The sequence below is a fragment of the Cupressus sempervirens genome, chromosome 5 (assembly GCF_028749045.1).
Source record: "Cupressus sempervirens isolate cs-2001-9-10 chromosome 5, ASM2874904v1, whole genome shotgun sequence".
In the NCBI taxonomy this organism is placed as follows: domain Eukaryota; kingdom Viridiplantae; phylum Streptophyta; class Pinopsida; order Cupressales; family Cupressaceae; genus Cupressus; species Cupressus sempervirens.
The window spans coordinates 87,141,524-87,156,610 of NC_143122.1; the positions used below are offsets into that span (position 1 = coordinate 87,141,524).

Below are 15,087 nucleotides of genomic sequence, written 5' to 3' on the forward strand. Positions count from 1 at the left end.
TTAACTTAAAACCTTCCATAATTTGTCATTAGACTCTTGTCTATATTTGCTAAGTATTTTAAAATGAAATAAATAGAGAATGACTTTTACCTTTTTATTATTTTGTTAACTAGTTTAATATGTGCTCTGAATTTTTTTAACTATTTTTCAATTTCAATATTTTCCTTTTTTGTTAATTTTGAAACATGTTTTAACTTAAAATCTTTAGATTTTATCATTGCCAGAACTCTTATTTTAGGACTAAAGCTCTCTAGAGCTCTTGTTTTCAACTGTGATCATTTCTTTGGAACCACCATAGTCAATCTCAGAAAGGAAATTGAAACTATTTGAATTTGACCTAACCCAATCCTGGTCCCCATCCATTAAGTCTTAGTCTATTTAAAAATTCAAATCATGTGTGCTCCATGGATGCTATGTTATGGCGATACATAAATGGGCATGTCAATTTTTGTTGCGTTAGAATACCTAACCCTAATAAATAAATAATCATCATCATCATAAGCCAACAAACTTTATGTAAAGTTGTTGCATATTTCAAGAAAAGCAGTTATGGGTAAATGTCAACTGTTTATAACTTTAAGAGAGCCGTTAATTAGATCAAAGAGCCGTTGGGCCCCTTTTTGCCTCTAATTTATCTTGAAGAGCGTAACGGTCATTTGCTTGTGTTGAATAATGTTAACGGTCATTCTCCTTGGGTTAAAAACAATTCATATGGTCAAAATCCGTGATATTTTCATCGACAAAATAATTATCTTTACCGTGTTGAGGAACAAATCACTCGCTACTTGACAATTCTATACTGCCGATTGTCATTGTCAGCACTATGGATAGAGCCACAGTCTCATATGACACATGAGATCAGCTTTGTTATATAGTTTGTTTGTAGTTGTATTTTATATCAATCGGCTAAATAAATATATGTAACTAATAAGTATTCATTTAAGTCAAATTAATAAAAATATAGGTAATAAGTTGATATTTATATTATTTATTTTTTATTTTTTATTATTTATTAAAATTAATTACTATTGTGTGTTAAGTTTGAGTAGACTTCAACTCAAGATTTTTCGTATGAAAGACTTATAATTATTATTGTGGTGTAGACTTTTGTCTAAAAATATAAAAATAGTTGTAATAAATATATTTTTAGGATTAAAGAAGAAATCTATTCACTTTTATCTTTCTATTATTCGATTCTATGAATGTGGTCCCTAAGAACACGATTCAAGGAATCAATGAATTCTCAAGTCAAACCATTTTGATGAGCTAGATTAATGATGATGGAAAATATTTAAGACAACTTGCATAGACATGCAAATAACCTAAACGATAATGGCGTCTATAAAATTAGGCAATTAGCTTGGAAAGATTTTGTAAATTTAATGTATTTTTTGGTAAAACAAAATAATCTATGTACCTTATTAGGTATATGGATGTGAGGAAGTTAAAAATGAATATGGTATTATCGACCCTTTTCAACAAAGAAAGGAAGTTGCAACTAAGAGGATAGAAAGAGTTAGGAAAAGATAAAATGATATTGCTTCTTAAAAAGGTGAAGAAATTATGAGTTATTGTGGCTTCCTAAGGGCTGGGATGTTTCATATACTATTGTCTTTGATTATCTAATAAGAAGATACGACATAAATTTTGATGAGGATATTTAAAATATTATTTATGTTTTTCATTTCATTTTGATGAACTATTTACCATTAGTAGATTGTTTCCTTCTCTTTTTATCTTCTAGGTTCTAGATTTAAATCGGTCTAAAATACGACAAGAAGATTGCAATGCTTCCAATTTTTCAAAAGTTTTTATTCTAATTATAATAAATTATATGAAAACCCTTTCCTTTTTTAATAAGCCAAAGAAAACTCCCAAGAACCATAAGGAATATGCCCATTTTGTTGTTCACTACTCTTACATGAGCACAAGTTTTGAAGATAAATAGGACGGTGAGAATTGTTTGCGAGATGATGGGAATAGGTTTGTGGTTGAATTATACTCCAACTCCACTTTTGAGGATAGATGGAAAATATAGAAAGGCCTTAAATATCCTGATAGGTGGATCCTACATGGGTAATTTGAAAATAGGATAGAATTTGAAATCAGTTGCTAATAAGGCGAAGATAAAAAGCCTTTTGAAGACATGGAGAAAGGAGGAACTAAAGAGAGAGAAAATTGGTGACTTATGTATACTTTGAAATCCAACATGTTAATGTTGATTAGGGTCATTCTCCTCAAGGTCTCCTTAAGGATTTTGCTTACCTCTAAGAAAATAGGGAAGCAATCTATGGTGTTCATAGGATTGAAACATAGGTGGTTGTTGGGAAATTCACAATATCAAAATGGTTATTTCCTTAGATTAATAAATTCAATGTAATTTCTTATATACCATGATACTACAATTGTGCAACATGATGCCATAAAGAAATAATGTTAAGGTGATGTTTAAACTCAAACCCTAGGACTTGTAGCACATGGTGATTAATTTTATCATTCAAAATGAGGCTAACTTGTCTCATACAAGAGTGTTCATTCATATATATTTGTTGATGAAGAATAAATTTCATCAAAAGAACATGCAGTGGTAAATCATATCTCATTTGATAGTATTCTTCTTTGCAGTAATGGTATATGTTGTATTGAACTTCATTAAATTGTTTTTTTAAGATTAAACCTTCCCACTCAAATTTTAAAATGATTTTTTTTGTTTCAGAGTTATAGGTTTATATTTTGTATCTAAATAAGATTGTGAACAATAGAAGCATAAATAGTTTTGTATTCAATGTAAGGAAATTAAGTAGCAAAACAACTTCCTACACATTCATGAGAGGGGGGTCATATATAATATCTATGATCTTTACAATAGTTGTACATAAAATTAATAAAAATAACATAAATAATATGTATACCATAACATAGTGTGTTTCACTGGGAAAATAATTTTCAAAGAGAAACCTCACAATTCAAAAGTTGCATGCAATATATTATTGAAAAATCAATAACATGTATTACAATATAATTGCAAAGAAAACTTCATAAGAGTATCGCCAACCAAATGTCCAAAGGTGACTAGATAGCTATAATGCTTCTATACACACCTTCTATCTCACGTGCCTAATATACATGAGATAAAATACATGAACCATGAAATTTTATAATAAAACTACATGCTAAAAAATAACTTTTAACGTAGTGTATGTCTTATAGCCAATTAAAGATACCCTATGATGTGTAAAAAAATTCACCATAGAGTTCTAGACCTTTGGAGATTTGAGACTCTAAATGTTTAAAAATCCAAAGATACTAATAAATCCAAAAAAGAATAGACTCGGATGCTCAAATATAGAATAAACCTATATAACCTCGACAAAGTGACATATTCAAAACATATAGACTAAATGAGTCCCCTAGAACCTAAGGACCTTCTACGAGCCTAAGAAACACTATGAACCACCAATACAAAGATCATGATTTAAAACAAAGAACCGACATGAAGACCAAAACTCAAAACTAGGGCACACAAATGTACGACAATAAAAAGGAAAAACTATGAGTGATAAGCAAAGACCCACTGACGACCTTCAAAATGATCACAACCAAAAAATAAAATGGCAAAAGGGAGGGAAGCTTAAAGATGCAGAGGATAGAAGATGCCAAAATATTAATGATCACAAATGAGGGAAAGAAAAAAATCTAAACCCCTTTTATAGGAACTTCTAATGATAACATCACCCTTATAACCCTAGCCTCAAGTTTCAAACTTCAAAATATGTGGGACCTAAGCCAAATAGAAAGGAATGGAGATGCAGAGATCTCAAACATGTCAGACTCTTACAAGTTTGAGGGTTTGAAAATCAATTAGCCTAAGAAAAACTAAAAGGAAGAAAGGAAAGAACTGAATGGGATGTTAGACATGTTTGACTGTTGTCTTACAAGTCTGTTGTCTAGAATGTGAAAAAGAAAAAGAAAAACTCTAGACTTTGATGGGAACACAACCCAAGAACAGAATGGACACAACAGAAAGGGAAATTGTATTAACTGAAAAATAAGCTAGTACATTCAGTACAGAGAAAATAAACTTCAAAACATGCCCTAAGGGCTTACAATAGCATAAATGTGGAGATAATTTCTTCTTTCAGTACCTCCTCTCAAACTCCACTCCGAACTGCCTTCTAAAATGCCAAGAATCTCCTTAAATAGACCCCGGAGGGTTAAGGACTAGGAATACATTCTAGAAAGTGCTAGTAGGCATCCACCTACCAAATAGAAGGCTCCAGAAGCTGCGTTAGAAGTCGGCGCAAATCTAGAAGAATCCAGAAACGGTAACCGAACTTTCGAGAGGCATAACTTTTGAACTATAGCTCCGATTGATGAACCGTTTACATTTTCGAAAAGCTCTCGAAGTGCTCTATAGCCCTATGGACGAGCTTTTCTCGTCCCCCATTTTTTGGCCCTTTTTGAGATCATTTAATGCCCCTAACTTGACTTTGAAGCATTCTTAGGAGGTCTCCAAAACTCAAAAAACTGCAATAACTTTCAAACCGTGGGGCCTTTTGACCTGATTCTTTTTCTGGAATGTTCTAAATCACAATTACATTCATCTGGCCAATTCACACCTTCTAGTTTACCAAAATGATGGCCCAATTACATGCTCCTATTTTTTCGAGATTTTCTAGCACACTGATAGTGGAACTGTGAGAGTTGGAACCTTTATTTGACCCAAATGGGTGTCTAAAAATGAAAACACATGAAACAGAAACTAAGTCTAAGTACATTTTTTTGGGTGACACAGGATTGCCCTTATACCTCTGGATGCTCCTGCATCAGACTTTTGGAGACATCATAATTTTTGAACTCCAAAACTATGAGACCTCTGAAAGTCCAAAAAGAATAATTACTTAGGACAAAACAATGAAAAAAATAAAAACACTGACAAATGAGAACCTTAAAAAATATGAGAGACTCGGAATGACTAGAAAGGAAACTTTTATGTTTGGCCCAACTATCGACAACACTTGGAAGTGCACAAAATTTGGCAAATTAGAAAAGAAAAGTTAACTAAACCAAAAAGGAGAAAATATGCAGAAAAAGAAAAAAAAAGGAGGTCCCCATTTCTTTAAATGCCCAAAATGAGGAGTGTTTTTTAACCCCAAAAAAAATCCCCTAAAGAAGGAAGGATGATGAAGGATTTTATCATCAACAATTACGCTCTAGACTTTGTCTAGCAATAAATCAAATACAACTATTTTTTCTGTAAATAGTGCATCATCAATTATTAGACTTGCAATGTCAGCTTTCATATCTAGTGTGTGTTTATGTATTCATTCTTTCGACATATTGGCTAAAAATGACCTAAGAAAGAAATAATGGAAACTAATCTTCAAGGGTTAAAATAAGCTCTAATGACTCCAAACTACTACTAGATGAGTCTTTCAACTTCAGTAGTGTATGATAGAATCACCTCCTCTATCCTCTTGACAAGATGTGATTTCTCATTTAGAGGGCTCTTATTTAGTCAACATCATTTTTATTTATTTTTCTCTTGACATTCTAATTTGGTGACTTGAATGATCCATTATACTTAGATTTTGTCACTTTTCATTCTTCATTTGAAACTCTTTATATAAGTTGAGGCAATGATTATGTTGTGCCACATGAGTGTTTTCTTTTCATCATTTATTTTTTCCTTTTTTTTTCTTTTTTCAAATACCATGATAGAAATTAGATTGTTCTACCAAGGTGTTTAAATCATTGATATTTCTATCTAACTTATGATTTTGCAGTCCCTTTTTTTCACTTCTAAAAATTTGCAAGTTAAGAAGTAGACAAAGAAGGTCATTTTTTAGAGTTGAGACCACTCATGCCAACCAGCTACAATCAATTCCCACCAATGCTCATCTAGGAAATCAATAATCTCTATGTCATTCTTAAGTGTATAATGTGATGAGAATGATCATCGTTGAATTCAAATCTTATAATCAACAACAAACATCTCCATTGGTGATTTTTGTATGAAATATCTTACAAGAAAAATCCTTTTGGGAATGTTGACAAAGAATACCTCTTCATTCTATCAAAATCATTTGGGATGGATCATCTTACCATGAATATCCCTAAAAAAGTACAAGACTAGACCTGACTCATAACAAACAAACAAAAAATTGAAGATGTAAAAATCATACAAGAACCCAAAACTTAAAAATCTACTATATTATAGGGGCACCACTTTAATACTTCATGAAGACCTAAAATAATATTTGAGAAGTTTCATTCTAGAGAAATTGTCATGAAAGTGTTTTCTCCTAATATTTTTGTGATTTGATAAGGGCTAATCCACAAGCGTTAAAAATTAGTGTGACTGCTTGATTCTTCTTTAGCCTTGTCCCAAAGCACTAGGTTAGAAATCATAAAATATTTTATATGGATATTTTGTCAAAGCAACTTAACAATAGCCTAATATTTAGCAACATATTCCAATGCCAAAGTTCTTTCTTGTCAAGATCCAAAAGATTCGTCAAGATGACCTGAATGCTATCCTCATTCTTGACATAACCTAACATGAATTTCAGCACAAATATTTTCAAATTCATGGGAAAGATAGGCTCTTGACCATTGAAAAATAGTAAGAAGAGGTGCCTAAGGCATTCTTGAGCCTAAATTGATCAAACCATAGTGCATACTTCAACCAGAGTGCCAATCTTTTGGGTTTTGATCAAGAATCAACTTAATAATAGGGATAAAATACTTATTAGTGGACTCAACCACTCTATCACCTTGAGGGTAATAATTAGATGATAATTTAACTATTATTTGATTTTTGTATGCCTTATGTGTAAGACCACTAAAGAAAAAGAGATTATATTATCACATACGAGGGAAAAGGGCATTCCAAACCTGATGATGATTCTTTCTTCAAGGAAGTTTGGTGACAACTTGTTTGTTGTGATTGTATAATGTGTATGATTTAGTCCATTGCATATAGTGATTGGTTGACATAAGAATATACTCATGCTTCATTGATAATGGAAGATTAATGGGCCCAATAAAATTAAATCCCCATTTGGAAAAGGGAAACTCCTCGTAAATTGGTTGCAATAACATTGCTAAATTTCTCTCTCTATTAGCATTTGTTTGGAACACATGGAAAGAGTGAACTTTCTTACGTGTATCCTTCAATAACTTGGTCTAGTAGCATCCTAGCCTCAAAATATGATGTGATGTAGATTCAGTGGATCCATGTCAAGTGTCATATTTTTCATAAAATTCTGCTAACACACATTTCACTTCATCATGATTCAAACACTTCTAAGTAAAATCCTTCATTATTCTATTTTTATGATTGTCCCTTCTTCAAAATATAGGAACTAAACTTTCTTCACATCTTTTTTGTGTAAACTATTCATTGCTTTAGAGAATCTATTTTGTAGAAAATAGTACACAGTGACTTGATACCAGATATCTAAAGTTTCTCCTTGATGTGTGTACAGATATGAAACAAATCCTTATTGTATTTTAGCAATCAATTTGGTTAACCCTTGTCCTTTGAAAAGATTCACTGGTTGGATTTCCAAATCAAATTATAATAGCTTATCCATCTATTTTCCTCTTCATTCACCCAACTTATTTTGCATAAGAAGTGAATTTACCACAAGATTGGGGACAATAGCATAGACTTTACTTTGCAATATATAGTATAGGTAAATTTATTTAGAAAAATCACCAAAGAAAAGGATTGTTTGTACCGATTGGGATAATTTAACTTAAAATTATTCAAAGGAAAATTCACATGAAAGAAATATGCATTTCATCTTCATCATCCTTCTTCTAACTAAGGATTCTATGATGTAGTGCAAGGTTGAGTGAACCCCCAAAGAAGGTGACTAAGCCCCCAACAAATAACCAAATGGAAAAAACACAACACAAGATACAATATCTAATAGAAAATCCAACTCTTTATTCATCAAATAACTTATTACATGCAATGTGTCAGTATGTAAGGCCTTCACGGTTATGACCAATTACAAAAGCAACTCAATAACAGTTCTAAAATACCTCACAAGATTTGAATACTCCAAATTCAAGCTAACCCGGATTTGTAACAGCACTACAATATGGTAGAAACCCCAAGCAAGATCTAAATATGTAATCACAAGACACCAAGCAACCTTTTTATTTCTAAGCCCACACTTAGCTACTAGCTTTTCTCACAATTTGCAACTCCAAATTCCTAACTTGAATCTCTACTACCCTATGCCTCTCCACTACCTAGAACACTACCCAAACCCTCCTTGCATACTTGCACATCCACAAGTCAGCCTGTTACAAATAGAATCATCTAGAACCCAAATAAACATAAGATTCCTTAGTCAACTTACAAAAATCATTAAATGCACATTGGAGAAAGAACCAAGACCCTAAATAGGTCCTCACACATCCCACGATCAATTCATGTCAAAATTGCACTCAACACATATTAAATGCACCAAGTTGGTTGATCAAATCTCCTAAGAACATCAATCAATGAATCAAACCACCTAGCATTAGCAACAACCACTGAGTATGCCAAGTATCATTGAGCATACCAAAAAAGCACATCCACCAAGATCTACAAGGATCACCGAGCACAAGTTCCACTGAGTAGAATATCAACTAAGCACAGCAAGTATCACCAAGCCCTTTAGTCATCGAGTCCCTTGGGAAAAATTACAACTAAGAACTACCTCAATAGGAACCAAGCAACACCTTCTTTCAACTAAGTCCACCAACTTAAAAGTCTAAACCACTCCACCATACAAGATTTCCAATTACCCCAAGATGCTTCTGCATCATTATAGCACATTAATGTTTGGAAGAAAAAGAATGTAGTTTAAAAGGTAATGAGTATTCTAGACTTACCAAAACTAGTGCAGTGGCAATTTCTATCAAGTGATTTCTTTGACCACTTTTTTTACTGGGGTATTCCACTCAATCTTAGTATCTTTCTTTAACATATGATTGAGAGGAAGAACTATTTAATTGAAATTGATTATGAAATTCTAAACAAAATTGATCTTCTTAAATAAAGACTTCAACCCTCCTTTTTGTTTGGAGGTAGCTATTTTAAGGTATTCTCCATGCATTTTGGACCAGTGAGAACACCATTTTTAGAAATTATACGAACAAGAAGTTTTTCCTTAGTAACTCCAAAAGAGAACTTCTTTATATTTAATGATATTGCATATTTTTTGCATGTATACAACACTTGTCTCAAATTATCAATATCATTAGCATGATTCTTTGAGAACATTGGAAGATTGTCCATGTGCAAAATAATGCACTTGTTACTGAATCATTTAAATTAAGCACCCATGACTCATTAAAAATTAGTAACAATGTTTATCTATCCAAAAGGCACATGTATGTATGTGAATGTACCTCTATTTGTATTTGTTTAGTGGAAAAATGGAAGTGATATATATTTAATAATGTAAACTAGATGAGATAAATTCAATAATAACATGTTTTCACACTAAGTCATTCAATACAAGAGAAAGAGGGGCTTCCAAACATATCTCCCAATATAACCCAAGTTAAATTAGAAAAACCCTAATAAGATGAATGGATGTCGATCTGCTAAACCCAAATTATATCAAGGAGTATGCAAGAAAGTCCTCTTACATGCAATATTAATTAACTTTAAGATGTGCACTATGAATGTAAATTGAATCAATGGATTAAATGTTAAATAAGGAGGCCCAATCCTTTATGTTATGGTCCCTTTGACATCTTAGAGAAGATTGGTACCAATACCTTCCACCTTAATCTTCCTCCATATATGAATATTTACTTGGTTGTAAATATTGAGTATCTAAAGTTGTATAAACCTCCAATGATCTTGGATGAAGACACTGACATTCAAGTTCCATCTATTGATGATATTTCACCAAAGTGCATGTCAAAGTTGCCAAAAGATGTTATCCTTGATAGGAATGTCAAAACTTCATGAAAAGGATCAGCAGAATGCCTCTAAGTGGGATTGAAGGAGATGCATCCGAGAAAGCTAGAAAGATGGATGGAGATTTGTAAAGTGGGGGAACTTTACCCTCATCTACTTTCTAATTAATCAAAATTTTGGAGGTTTGAAATCTCTCTAGTGGGGAGGCCTAATTTGGGTGATGTTTTTCACTAAAAATTGATGTGTCTCCAATGCTCCAAAATTTAGCATCATCAAAAAGAGATTTAAAAACTAGACTTGATATAATTTGAGTAGGGTAAAAGAGGGTTCAATACGTCCAAGTTATGGCCAAGCATAGTTTTGGTCAAACTAGGTACAGAGGCCAATCAAAAAGGAAAAATGTTAATCATCTTAGAATTTTTCAAAATTGGCCCCAAATTGAAGAGCTTGTCGAAAGCTTTCCAAAGGTGTTGCAATGGAAAAAGAGTAACTGTGATAGAATTAATGTAATGTCATTATGACTTTAGTAGGTGATGTGTTTCCCAACCAACATGTTTGACCAATCTCAAAGTGACGCATGGCATCCCAAGGAGATTTGACATGACACATGTGGCATATTAGTGGCAAGCATGTTTAGGCAATTTGAACTAAAATAGATTAATGGGATTTGATCCTGTAAATATCCTATAAATTAATGTTTGTTTTAGTTTTAAAAACCATTGGTGGGAGTCGAACCATTGACTCCCTACCAACTAAGACTTGTTAAGGTTTCCCCATCACTTTCATAACTTAAGGTTTTTCTAGCTATGTGGTATTTAAATGTTATCTTATCTTGATTAATGTTTAAAACAAACTCATGATTATTAACAACTTTCCAAAATTTTGTAAAGCTTAGAGAAGGGGTTATACGAATTATAATGAAAGGTTATTTTCGTATAAGGAGGTTAATATTATTATTTTCATAGTTAATCTTTATTAAGGCTTATTTTATATAAAAAGTGGGGATGCAAGCCTCTATAAGACATCAATCTAATGAGAAGGAGAGAATGTTTGAAGATTGCAGTTATTTTGTACATTAGAGGAACTTGATGTTGTTGTGCTGGAAGGAATGATCTACTTGTAACAATTGTAATATGGTTTTCATAGCATAATTGAATCAATCACTCTATTGGATAGATAGATAGATAGATAGATTTTTAACATCCATGAGGCTAAGAATAGCCTATGGGACAACCTTCCACTAAACCAACTTTAGTAATTTAGATCATTTTTTGTGCAAGTTGATGATGAGCCCCCCTAACTTCTCATTGTGCTCCTCATTGAATAACTTGTGCCAAGAGCTTCCAAATATAATATCCACAAATTTGAATCTGATGTCCTTGTACGCATCACATTCTAACATAAAGTGTTGTTCCGTTTCCACTTTCCCGACATTGGAAAACATGTAAATTCTCTCTTCCCAAGACTCTTTTGGCCTCTTCCACCAACTCAAGGATGTAGCCAATTGGTGAACTCTGTTATCAATTGTGTTTTTTCTTCTATCTCATTTCTCTTTTTTATTTTTCTCATGAAAAACAATACATTATTCAGTTTTAATTTGATGGGAAAATGATTTGACAAGGTAACATCAAGTAATGGTAAAACTAGCAAAGTTGATCCCCTCCAAATGAGAGAAAAGATTGAGTGGAAATCATGACATGATCGAGATATTTAAATACTCTGTGAGAACCAGTTTGAAAATTACTCCAAATATGTCAAACCACATGGAGATAGCGATGATATTGAAATTTAAAAAATCTATTTTATTACATTTATACAACCAAACTTCACACTGACCACCAAATACAACAAATCTAAGACCTGTACTAAGCAGAAGAAATTATTTTTCAATCACTTTTCTCCAACTACAATCAATTAAATTACACCAAAGATGGCTTTGAATATAAACAGATATATATTTTCCAAGTCATTTATAATTAAACAAATACAAGTGGTAATGTTGGTTCTAGAAACAATGTACACAACCTCGATACCTTGTCATAAGACTTTAAGTAGAAATTTTGGCTCATGAAACGATGTACACAGCCTTGATTTCATAGAACATCCATATTAAGTTACACCTTTTATGTGACTAATGCAACAAGACAGTGACCACATAAAACTCTATTATTTAAAAACTCCTGAAGCTTATCTAGATTGCCTCAAATTGAGATGTTTGCCAATTAAAATAACTAACGAAACTGACTAGTGCATGGAACAAAGAGTTTTAGGTAATATATTAATTGACCTTTGCTTATTTAGAGAGAGCATATTGGTCATGCATTTCAAATCAGAGCAGACACATGTTTGAAGCATAGTATTTTACGTGAACATGGAAAGAGGGAATGAATTATGATCCAATCCAATCCCTTTGAAGATTTTATAATAATACCCATTATCTAGAAAACTTCCCCACAGAATAAATTTCTTCTTTTAACCACACATCAAGGATGTCTATGCGAAATTTTCGCTCTTAAATTTGGTCCAAAAGGCTTTCATCTTTCATTTTGTTGGACCTACATAAGTTGTACGCAGATAGAAAACGGTGGCTTGAACCTCATACGAAAACTTTTGCAGAGTTTCAAGATATAAAATGTTTCAAAAGTACTAATTTATATATTAATTAAGGTATGATTCATGACTTCTGCTGAAGATGAAGCATCATTTAGCGTTGTTTGGATTTCATTGGGGAAACGTTTGCAGAGTTTTAAGATCAAAAGATGGTTGAAAATTTGCAGTGATGATTGGACGGCATCAAGCTGCTCTTTTTTCTTTTATTTTGATGAAATGTTTCCATTTCATTGAAGAAACTAAAAGATCATTTTGTTCAACCAACTCCAGCTTTATTTAACAGTTCATAATAGTAGTAAGATTAAGCATCTAGAAAATTTCCAGACTTCCATTTTCAGATCTAGAAATTAGAGCATGATTAGAATTCTTACATCATGTAAAAAATTGGGGGTGGTGATTGTTTCCTTAGATCTTGTTCCGCTGATTGTAGGTTTATTCTCAGTAGATAAAAGCTTCTAGAAAGATTTGTATATGGTTATGTTTTTAGAAATTAGAGAGTTTGAGGTTTTACATTATGATGCCTGTCCATTGTTGGTATGTAGAAATCAAAGAGCGTGAATTAATACATTATGATACAAGATTGCAGATTATAGCAATTCTGAATTATAGAGGACGAACATATACACACTGATGAATGATCGATCAAAATCAATTAGGTGTGGTTGTATGATCGAAAATAAATCAGATGGGTTTCTCAAAAGCTGTAAAATGTGTTTAGCAACTGTAATTTGGTTATACTGAGATTTTGAAGTACTGAGCTTGATAGGTTTTGAACCTACTTTATTTATTTATGGTAGAACATACCCATATCATATATTAGATTCATTTTTTATCTATTGTTTCAAATTAAACCATCTCAACTAATAACAGTGCACTAAACTGTCTTCTCTAATTTTTTGCAGAGTTTGTAAGAATCTCCCTTGAAGGAACATGGTGAAGGTAAAGGGTGAAGAGAGAATCAAAGAGCATCCATACAGAGGAATCAGGAAAAGGCCATGGGGTAAATGGGCAGCGGAAATCAGAGACACCATTAAAGGAATGAGAGTCTGGCTTGGCACTTTTAACACTCCAGAGGAGGCTGCAAGAGCTTATGATGAAGCAGCTAAGAAGGTTGGAAGACATAAGACAAAGCTCAACTTCCCTGACAAGGAAGCAATCCAGAATCAAAAAACCCACATCCACTCTTCAAATAAGGTGCCAATCAACAACTCTTCTACAAAATCAAAACCAAATGTTATAACCCAGGCCTGCGGCTCCACATCAAAAAATGCATGCAATCAGGTTAATGAAGGAACCCATGTTGCAGATGTATCAAGTAATGAAGATTTCATGAACCCGTTGGATTATGCGTCAAATTGGTTTAATGATATCATTACTAATGTGCCAGAAGGGATTTGGGAGGGTTTGTCACTTATGGGGAATGCCGTGGATTTTGAAGAACAGGAGTTTGACCTAAATTTGTGGAGTTATGATTATACGGATCTCTGAGCAGATAACATAGAGCTTTCTGTAATGCTCTTGGTATAGTTCTTGTCAAATGGTTGTTTCTGGAACCTCTGGGTATATGAGGCCAGTTTATGGATATTGTGCATGCAAAGTGTTAGATATTGTATAAAATAAGAGTTCGTGATGTGCACTGTATATATGTCGTAACCAAGCACTTTGATCTTGTGAAGAATCTAAGTCCTCTTTTCTCTTTTCTTTTTCCCTTGTGAATTCTGATATAAAATTCAAAGCAGATTGATTTAAAACGGCTTTAAAAAATCTATATAAATAAGAGGTAAATTCCACCGCAATATCACTCGTAGCATTGCATTGAGCATGGATTTAAGGCACATGTGTTTGATCATCATTTTTTATATTATTATTTTAAGCTATTTAATTTATAAATCTTTGGACAAACAAATGTTTTCTATTCTAATGACTGTACTATTATTCAAAAATATTTTATATGGAAATATAGTTTCACTAAAGTAATCAAATATGTGTAATCAATTTTTTTTAGTCTAGATTAATTATTATTTGTTGAGCTTAACTAGATTTGAATCTAAGACCTCCTACTTGAAAGGTTTAGAAGTTATGATTCTCTTGTAAGCGGTTGCCTAATATTTCTAATCAATTTAAGTATAAGGGGTTGAGGCTGAAAAATAAGTATTGAAATATATTGATAATAAATAGCAAAGTAGAAGACAAGTGCTATATAACTATCTATTTCTAGTATGTGTACCTTAGTTCACTTCTACCTATCTTAAAAATGGTTATGATAGGAATATGTTTAGTTAATTACAATTTACAGTAGTTTCTTTGTGCAACTTCCTAAATTCATGTACCTCTAGGTTGGCAAATTTCAAGGGAAACCATTGAAGCTACCCAAGTACAATCTAGATAGGTATGTGCTAATTGAGATATGTCAGATTTACCAAAGTGGATAAAAATTGCAAAGAAAGGAAAGGTTTTGGGTTCATCTTCCCTATTGAGTTAGGTCATTATCATTACAGGAATATCCAAGATGCTTTCAAGCTGGATGATGAGATAAGCAT

At 32.5% G+C, this 15,087-nt stretch overlaps 1 protein-coding gene across 3 annotated transcripts; it reads left to right on the forward strand.

Annotated features, from left to right (window-relative positions):
• Positions 1 to 12,442: 12,442 nt before the first annotated feature.
• On the forward strand, positions 12,443 to 14,177 carry LOC149554673 (uncharacterized). Of its 3 annotated transcripts, none has more exons than XM_089833504.1 (2): positions 12,443 to 12,604; positions 13,450 to 14,177. In XM_089833504.1, the coding sequence occupies exon 2, from the start codon at positions 13,478 to 13,480 to the stop codon at positions 14,033 to 14,035; it is 558 nt and encodes a 185-aa protein (XP_089689630.1). In that variant the 5' UTR covers positions 12,443 to 12,604; positions 13,450 to 13,477; the 3' UTR covers positions 14,036 to 14,177. The 3 variants fall into 3 exon arrangements, with proteins under 3 accessions (XP_089689630.1, XP_089689632.1, XP_089689631.1); XM_089833506.1 differs by lacking the exon at positions 12,443 to 12,604 and adding an exon at positions 12,615 to 12,842; XM_089833505.1 differs by lacking the exon at positions 12,443 to 12,604 and adding an exon at positions 12,894 to 13,203.
• Positions 14,178 to 15,087: the final 910 nt, after the last annotated feature.